At 41.7% G+C, this 9,487-nt stretch overlaps 1 protein-coding gene across 2 annotated transcripts; it reads left to right on the top strand.

Moving 5' to 3' along the window:
• Window positions 1-221: 221 nt before the first annotated feature.
• On the top strand, window positions 222-3,221 carry LOC116203322 (B3 domain-containing transcription factor VRN1-like). Of its 2 annotated transcripts, none has more exons than XM_031535012.1 (5): window positions 222-367; window positions 551-1,111; window positions 1,258-1,552; window positions 1,726-1,812; window positions 2,737-3,221. In XM_031535012.1, the coding sequence occupies exons 1-5, from the start codon at window positions 257-259 to the stop codon at window positions 2,802-2,804; spliced, it is 1,122 nt and encodes a 373-aa protein (XP_031390872.1). In that variant the 5' UTR covers window positions 222-256; the 3' UTR covers window positions 2,805-3,221. The 2 variants fall into 2 exon arrangements, with proteins under 2 accessions (XP_031390872.1, XP_031390873.1); XM_031535013.1 differs by lacking the exon at window positions 2,737-3,221 and adding an exon at window positions 1,912-2,693.
• Window positions 3,222-9,487: the final 6,266 nt, after the last annotated feature.

Genomic DNA, 9,487 nt, shown 5'->3' with positions numbered 1-9,487 from the left:
CAAAGTGAATGTTCTTTTGGTGTCACGTTAACGAAAAGAGAAATTTCGCTTGCCATTTCATAAACTATAAGGGATATCGTTGAAATTTATCCAAAAAAATATCATGTGAAAATAAACTTCAACGTCTTAGTTAGCAATTAAAGAAGGGAGTAGGGGCGGGTTCATTTAGTACGGCCAACGTCTCATAGTAAAGGCTGATTTGCTTATATGTGTATTGCAAGCCAGTCCCTCAAAGCAAAACTCTTGCAGGGCAGATATGGCATTCCGTACTCCCCAAATGGAAGATGGACAAAGCACATCGTTCGACCTAAAAGCTCCTCATTTCTTCAAGATCATCCTCCACTCCACGATTCAGAGCGGAAAACTAGTACGCAATCGCTGTTCGTCATCTTATAATAATACACACGACATACACCTACTTGAAGATGTCTATTTCCATGCTGCATTGTTGCTTAAAAACACGCACTTTAAATGAGCTATAAGGGCAGACTTGTTCCGTTTTTCTGTGTCGCATGACATGATTGGTACATCGATCGATATATTTTTACAGGTTATACCGAAGAAATTTGTTAGGAAATATGGAGCAGAGCTGTCCAAGTCTAATGTTGTGCGCCTCAAGGTTCCAAGCGGTGATGCCTGGGAGGTGGAGCTGAGGAGAGAGGACGGTGCTGTTTGGCTGGAAAATGGGTGGATGGACTTCGTGAACTTCTACTCCGTCAAACACGGGGACTTCCTCGTGTTCTGGTACAAGTCACGAAGCTCTAATGAGTTCGATGTGGTCCTGTTTGATAAGAGTGCCACAGAGATCGAATACCCGTTGAGATCTCAGGCAACTTTGTCTCCGATCAAGGTAGAGGAAATCAATGATGATGAGGATCATGTTATCCCAAGTGAAATGATGGAAGATCTTGGGTCATCTTCGAGGATTACTAGAAGAACAAGTCATCTCCTGACCGGAAATGATTCCACTGATAAAAACTATGTGCCCTCAAAAACACTCGTAGGCGCCAAGAAAGTTAAAGCACTTGAAAGAGCAAAAATGTTCAAATCTTCAAATCCATATTTTCCAGTCGTAATGCAGCCTTACTATGTTCATCCACCCTATGAATTGGTCAGTACATGGTGGATTATGTTTACATACGTTCAGAACTTGTTTCTGTTTATGCAACTAGAAATTCTAGAAGATTTTTCTTCTCAAATATATGCAAATGTTCGCACGGATAGTTTGTGCTGAAAATCATTATTTTTATTCTGCAGAATGTGCCAGGACGATTCGTACAAAGATATATGGACCACAAGGGGAGTAGTCAACTGAAGCTTTATGTCTCCGGGGACAAAATATGGACTGTCAGGTGCAAATCCGGAGTGCGGAGAGGACAAGTAAAAGCCAAAGTTCTTGGACGTGGTTGGAAGGCATTTGTAGTTGACAATGGCTTAGTTCTCGGAGATGTTTGTGTCTTCGAATCAATCAGAGGTCTCAGAAGTATTTCATTCAAGGTCACTATTTTCAGAGCACCTCAACCGGCAAAGTCCTGCACTGTACAATTACAAGGTGCTGGTGAACAGATACTCATGCATATAATTAATTAAACAGCAAATCATTGACATGTAAATGTAATTTGATTTCTATGTAAGTTTTCTCCATGAACAAGTCTAGATTCTGGTATATATAACACTTTGTTTCTCTATTTGCATTTTCTGCTGTTTCCGGAAATATTTCTGTAGGTGAGGCTGCTTTTTCCAGGCAGGAGGGTGACTCAGGAGCTAAATTTGAGGGTAAAGAGAAGGATTCTTCTCTTGACATGAAACAAGGTAAGTGTACGCCACAACATTGAGCTAGAGAGTCATGGCTCATTAGATCGAGCTTTTGCTCAGTCACAAGTCCTTGCTCACATATATTCTTTTGTTTAGGTTAATAATGCAGATTTTGCACGTTTTTTTGCAACTCCAGCTGTAGTTGGGGTCGTCTTGTGGATGGAAATGTTAATGGATTCAACAATGTTTAAGGCTCTCGGTTCAATTTGAACTTTGTCGACATTGATTAGCTATTTGTGTCTCTGTATATAGGCATGCCTTTTCTCCTAAATTGGTTTCTACGATTTGTAGTACAAAAGAACAAGAAGAAGAATGCAATATGCAATGAATTTCAACCTGCCTGTTTATTTATTTCTGAGCATCCGTTCTTCCAAATGGCAATGAAGAAGAGTTATTTCTCTTCTCAGTTCCTCGTATGGTCTTCTCAATCGCAAGCAAACATGATGTTATTATTTTTCACTTGGGTCATTTATATGCATTAGGGTATCTGATATAGAATATCCCAATGTAAGGCCATCCAGAAATATATATGTTGTACCGGTGTATACATCACTGTATTTCTACCATAGATAAAAATAAAACTTACTTGGAATCTTAAGTAAACTTTCTAGCGTATTTCTCACATACATAGAGTGTCTTCCTTCTAATTTTTTGTTGCACTGTCTCAATCCTATGTTTACAAGTTGGGATAGAATCAATCAAACTGGGCCAAAAATATAATAATTTGAAGATATTGATCTTATTTGAGTTTCTTTTTTTTTTTTCCCCCTTGCTGGCACATTTGAGTCCAAATTCATCAATACAGTGAGAAGAAAAGGAGCTAGCTAGAATTATGTTAACACGGAAGACTTTTTGCATGATACTTTGTAGTAGTAGTTTTATACATGAAGTAACTGTGTACATGATATTATGTTTGTTTAGAACATACCAGCTGCCTTCACAAGGGATCACCTAGGCTTAAAAAGCAAGGAACATATGGTTACTCCTAAGGTCGGAGACCGGTCGTGGCTGACTAAGTTGATTGTCAGCAACCCATCATTGTCCACAGCTAAGTTCAGTGCTGGCTTCAGTGCTTTTGCAGAGGAGAACTCTCTGAAACCGGGAGATTTGTGCACTTTTGAGCTCATTCAGAGGGCAGAAATGGTGTTCAGAACTTCCATCAGCAGAGTCAAAAGGAAGCAAAACAATTAGGGTAGGGAGAAGGAGAATTGTGATACTACTGCAGATTGTGATATTCCTGCAGCATATGGAAAAGTCTACTTTTGTTTAATTTGATCGCAATCTCCCCTAATTGTGCCGTCTAATGATGTTTACTATAGCTCAGCTGTGCTTGTGAAAGCATAGACATATATTCGGACATAACAATATCTGCATCAGCTACATTTTGTTGATAACTTCGACTCGAACTGATGTTTTCTTGATCAATGCAGCAAAGGATAAATTCGGACAGGAAGCTTGATATTCAAGATAACCTTTGACCCCAATGAACTGAATCAACAATTTGAAAAGAAACTTGTTGATTTTTAGTGTGTGATACAATTAGCACCTCTGGATCAGCCTCGACCTTATGGACCATGCCAAATTTAGTCACGTATTGATCCCTCATGGCTCAATCCCTAAGGTGCAAAGGCAATTCTCTTCACGAATCCGACGACCTGTAGTGTCTACTGATCTCAAAGAATTGAACTAATCGATCTTGCCCGTGTTCTGTTTCTTCTGGCTACAATACCATGAGATTCAATCCAAGCCCACTATGGAGTTCGGAGAAATTACTTTAAGAAAAGTTCCTTCGTTTTGGTCTTCCCCGCCAGCAGTGCAATTGATTACAACCAGCAGTAGTAGGAAAAGGAGAAACTAGAAGGTCTTTACACCCGTTTTTCGCACTTCGCAAAAATATGGATTTGATGATTGCTGAATTGTGATTCTGATAGTTTTCTCGGGTTTATGGGCGAGCGAGAGGAGATGCGGGCCGCAATCATCATGGTGTGGGCCAAGTCAATTGGAGGTCCAAATAATAGAAGAAGACCCAAGATTTTCATGGAATTAGGCCCAATATTCAAGCCCAGGAATGACGAGCTTAAGATGGAGAATATATGTGTACGCATGGACGTGAACTATTCATCAGTGGCGGTCGATTTAACTTTTCCTTGGCAGCCAATTATTCTTGGTGAGCAAGTATGTGATATTCTCGTGTGATCTTTGATTTTAGGAAGTCAAATAAGCTCGATATTTCTCTGATATGACTTGATATTCTATCTTTTCAATAGTTTAAGTAATTTGAGTAGTCTAGATGGGTATTTCCTGTTTGACTTTATCTCGATATATCGTAATTATAGGCGTATTCGTTTAAAGAGATTTTCTAAGGTTTCATGTACGCGCCTACCAATACGTGAATCGAAGTTCGTTGTAAGGATCTCGACCAACACATCAATCGCACTTTTTTTTTTATCTTTACTTTTTATCACAATTTACCTTTTTCCACACTTTACTTTCATTGCACCTTTACCTTCTCGAATCTTTATCTTTCCTTTCCTTTTCTTGCACCTATCCCGCTTTCTGGAGCGAAACTCAATTAACCTTCTGGAGTTATTCGGTGCCGATTTATCGGCCTCTACCTATCTCGGCTTCCAAACTGAGATAGTTTATCCCCGGTCTAGGTTCCGGCCTGGATTCCTTCTTTTTGGCCATTGAAGGTCGAGAACCCTTCCTTGCACGGCTTTATTAGTCATGTCTTATTATTCTTGGTCATCCAAGAGATTGGTTTGGACTTCGGCAACTCTTATCGAATCCACCAAGGTGAGGCTAACACATGTTGAAGCCACAGTGAAAGAATTGGGTTCACTTGGTCAAGCATTCAAGTTAGTCTATTTTGCTCACAACTCAATCTTTTTGAGTTGACTCAGCCGATATTAATAGCAGACTTTTGAGCCACTTTTATTCAGTTTTGAATCACTCGAAGCGCGAAGAAATAGTGGAGAACGCATAACGGCTAAATTCCGGAGCTACGAGATTGTTTGAAGCGCTTTCAACCATTTAGTTCATCTATTTGAAAACCAGTGGTCGTTTAGTCCCGCGGACTCTCGAGGCCGTGGTACGACTCTCTGTATCGATGGAACCAGTTGATGTCGCATCGGTTTCTATTTTCTTTGGACAACACCCTGGCATGCTTGGTTTTCTACTTATTTACCCGTCAGCGATTTTTCAACATGATTAACAATTTGGCACACCTGATGGGATGCGCTAAATTCGTACTTTTACTATCATGGAGTATGGTATTATTCTTTGACGCCATCTACTGGCAATTCATTACTGTTGACTTATTTGTCACCATATTCATCCATCAGCTATTCGCAGTTGTCCAATCATTATGACTGTTCGCAGCCATAAGCGGTTAGTTATGCGACATCATTGACTAACTACTCAGCCTCACCAGAGATTTATCCACAAGCAATGATGAGATATTCAATGCAGTCTTATCTCGCCTATACCTTGCCATATATGGCGTCATATGCTGCAACTCAGCTTTCAGTCCATGCTCAGTCTCCAACTCAAGCTCAGCCTCCGGCGCAGACTTAACTTCAGCCACTGGTGCAACAAGCACCACTTTTACCTCACTTTCAAATTCAGCCACCTTCATCATGTTCTTCAACATCGGCAGACTACTCGACGCCACCATCGAGTTGTTCTTCATCATCGACGACACTGTTACTTTTGATTAAGAAAGAACCACATCACTTGCAGCAGTTAGAGGCAAAGCAACATTCGTGGGATGAGAAGTTTGAGAAAATCAAACAAATGGCTAGGTAGTATTATGCAAATCTAAAGTCAAAAGAACATGCTCAACCTTTGTCTACATCTTAACCTCTGGTGCAAGCATCATCAACTCCGTCATCGTCGCCGTCTTCACCAAAGGAAGAAGTCGGTCAAAATTTTCATGATCGACGCTTGAGGGGTAGGGCGGATCAACCAACTCAACCTCTCGTGGAGTTTGTGGTCGAATTAATCTTTGCCACGACGAGTTGAATCGGCTAAACTATTAGGCGATGATGGTGAGAAAGTCTCTTCAGCGCAATCATGCGAGGAACATCCATTCGAAGAAGAAACGGTCGATCATAGACCGTCGACACAAGATGAGATCATTTCGGCAAGACTGATTTTGCGGCAAGGGTCGAGCGGGCGAATTCTTCTCAGCTCTCATTGGGAGTTGATACACTCGAGCCCCATGGTGTTAATGACATTATTTTGGAGCATCAACTTGGAGAGACTGAGCAACAATTGGCTTGAGCCAATCTTGAAGATCAAGCTAATGCCAATCAGAAAATTGGTGTGGCTAAATCAAGTCTTGAGGATGCAGATCCTTCCACTTCATCAATGAAAGCAAGTGAAGACAACAAAGCATGGAAGTCGATATAAACCATTCCCGTCCTCAACATCTATATTAGATGACGCCATTAAGTTGAGGTCAAGTTCCTCGATGTGGAAGCCAGAAAACGGCATCTCTTTAGAGGCTATCGAGGAGGTAGCTTCTTCATAAGCTAAATGAGGAGAAGAAAGTACGTTTGGCTTGTGCAAAGTTAGTTCTACAAGAGATGATCAAGCCGCCAACTTTAACACGACCGGCTTGGGGAAGCAAGGCACGCCGAACCAATCAACCTCATCCTTAAAACAAGTGGATCCCGAAGTGAACTTCGCAAAATAGCAGCTGGACGTTAAATAACTCGGCCTTGAAATAACAGTCCGAGGCTTAGATGGACCCGAGAAGCTCGAATTTGAAGGAGAATGACAAAAGGCTGGAAGTTGAGCTCATTGACGATGCTTTGCGCCACATAGAAGCTCAGAGGGTCAAGTTTCATGCTGAATTTGTGCTTGTGGAGTCAAGAAACAAGAGCTCGAACTCTCGTGGGGTCGAGTTAAAAACCGATTTCATGCCTCAAAAGTTGAGGTATGAGAATTCTAAAGATCAAAAAGTTAAATGCAGTGCTGATTTTTTATCTTCAAGCAAAGCTCGGGGGGTTGGATGCAAGCCCGAACCTATGCCCCATAAGTCGGGGTATGATGCCTAAAAGCCTAGAGATCCGAGACCACGAAACGTGAAAGCTCGAGGGATGAAGTGCGAGCATAACAAGTTACAAGAGCCAAACTTAGTGCCTTGAGAGCTTTATCGTAGGGCTGGACAAGTGAACAAACAATTTGGCACGCTTGGTGGGACGCACAAGAATTCGATTTTAGAGAAACAGCCCAAGGCAGAGAAGGACCCGAGAAGCTCGAATTCGAGGGAGAATGACAAAAGACCGAAAGCTGAGCTCGTTAACGATCCTTCGAGGGTCAAGATTCATGTTGGATCCACACCTATGGAGTCAAGAAACAAGAGCTCAAACTCTCGGGGAGTCGAGTTTAAGATTGATTCAATGCCTCGAAACTCGAGGTACGAGCATTTTTTAATGCTTGAGAAGTCGTGCACAGTTCTTCAAGCAAAGCATAGGGGGTTGAGTATATACCCAAACCTATGCCCCGAAAGTTAAGTAATGACGGCGGCAATTCCCGAGGCTTAAGGCTGCGAAACGTGAAGGTTCAGCCCGTATGCAAAGGCATGCAATATGTTAGCTCGGGTTCACAAAGGAGAACGTTTAATTCCGGTCATGATGCTCATGAGCTGAAAGGAGTTGTCCACATGGCCTGAAACAATGTTTTTAAGTCTGGGAATGCATCTTCGAGCACCATTCGGGGGGTCGGGCAAAAACTTAGCGGCGTGAGGGAAGTAAACCGAGCTTCCCATGATGTTTACTCCAGAGAAGAACCTCCGACCCAAGTTGCAAATTATGGAAAGATCCATCCTTGTAGAGCTGAGATGCGACATTGAGCTCTTTGGGAAAGACCGGTACACTCGGCTAAACGACCGAGAAGGTTCAGAGGATTTTCAATACGTCTCGGCTAATGAACAATTTACGGAGCCGCCCATGAAGGTTCCTAGGAAAGGATGGCGAAGGATGGTGCATTCTAAGACATCCAAGCTGCTTACTCGGACACAAAAGCGTCGAGCTCAACGATGACGTTAAGCGGAGCGGATTGCGGTTGGTCAAGATGATCATCCCAAGCAGAACGTGACACAGGCTGGGAAGCTGCTCGTGAGAGGGCAGCTTAGTATGGACTCACACGAAGAAGAAGTTGTTTCGGCTATGGTTGCTCAAGTAGTCGAGCAGAAGAAAATTCAGCATGCTCCATCTTTCGTTTTTGAACGAATTCTTGAGGTAGTGTCTCGGCAAACTTATCCTTTCGCAGTTCTGATTCCTAAGGTTTTGGTTGTCAATGAAGCTACGGTCAATATCATGCCAACAACTGCCTTGGCGCTACTTAGTCGAGCTAATAAGAATTATTTAAATCACGAGTTGCTACTTCTTACTTTAGATGCATGCTCTCGATTGATTTCAAGTTATTAATGTGGGTTTCGACACTTGTGAGGGGCAAGACGCATCTAGGAGGCCGGTTGGAGTTGCGACTATCAAACAATTCAATTCACATCAAGTATCTTCTGATCCTATTTTTTCTCATGCCTCGCCTATTCTCGCTTTTACCGCAGCAACAGATGACTAGCTTGGTGATAGAAGAGTTCGAATGACTTTGTTGAGGTATGGCACAGAGATGGTGGCCGAAGCACAACCTGAATGAAGTTAATTTTAATCCATAGAGCTGAAGCATGACTTGGCCGAACCATGGTTTGAAGCGTGAACGTGATATGAGTATGGTCGAGTCTAAGGCCGTAACCAAGATGGAAGTATACTTGGTGAGTCGTGGCCATGTTATAGGCCATGATCGTGATCCATATTTCTGATCATTCTCATGCTCAAAAGTTCGTTTTGAAGGCTCATTCTCGACCACATTTCCTGCTTCATGCAGTTTCTCGGGAAAATTCTTACTGTAGAGCTCTGATTTCAATTATTCAAGATGTTATGAAAAACTAAGAGAAAGATCTACAATTTTCATGTTTTGACTTTTGCCCAGTTCTGATCAGAAGGTACTCAGAATTGCAGAAGAATTGGAGCTGGAGCAGAGGGTACAATATTTTATTTTTCGGTTCAGCTCACTGAAGTTTGTTGCTCGAGTTATCTACAATGGCTGTGCTGAATGTGAGGTGCACTCATTCCTTTATCCTTTTCTGTGTTCATTATGAGTTTATGTGGCAAATTATATATAAATGTCAAGTCCCGCTCAATTTGATTTCGCGCGACTAGACATACGGGGATATTGTTTATACTCATTTTTCACACTTCACGAAAATATGGACTTGAAGATTGCCGAATTGTGATTCCGATGGTTTTCTCAGGTTTATGGACGAGCGATCGGAGATGCTGGCCGCAATCATCATGGTGCGGGTCAAATCAATTAGAGGTCCAAATAATAGAAGGCCCAAGACTTTCATGGAATTAGGCTCAATTTTCAAGCCGAACAATGAGGAGCTTAAGATGGAAAATATCTGCGTGTGCATGGACATAAACTACTCATAAGTGGCGTTGGAATTCTATCTTTTGAATAATTTAGGCAATTTGAATAGTCTAGATGGATATTTTCTATTTGATTTTATCACAATATCTTATAATTATAGACATATCCATTTAAAGAGATTTTCTAGTGTTTCATGTACGCTCCATTGAAAGCCGAGAACTGTTCCTTGCAT

Source organism: Punica granatum, chromosome 4, assembly GCF_007655135.1.
Source record: "Punica granatum isolate Tunisia-2019 chromosome 4, ASM765513v2, whole genome shotgun sequence".
NCBI classification, from domain to species: Eukaryota; Viridiplantae; Streptophyta; class Magnoliopsida; order Myrtales; family Lythraceae; genus Punica; species Punica granatum.
The sequence above is the reverse complement of the archived record's forward strand: the minus strand, read 5'-3'. Positions and strand labels throughout refer to the sequence as shown.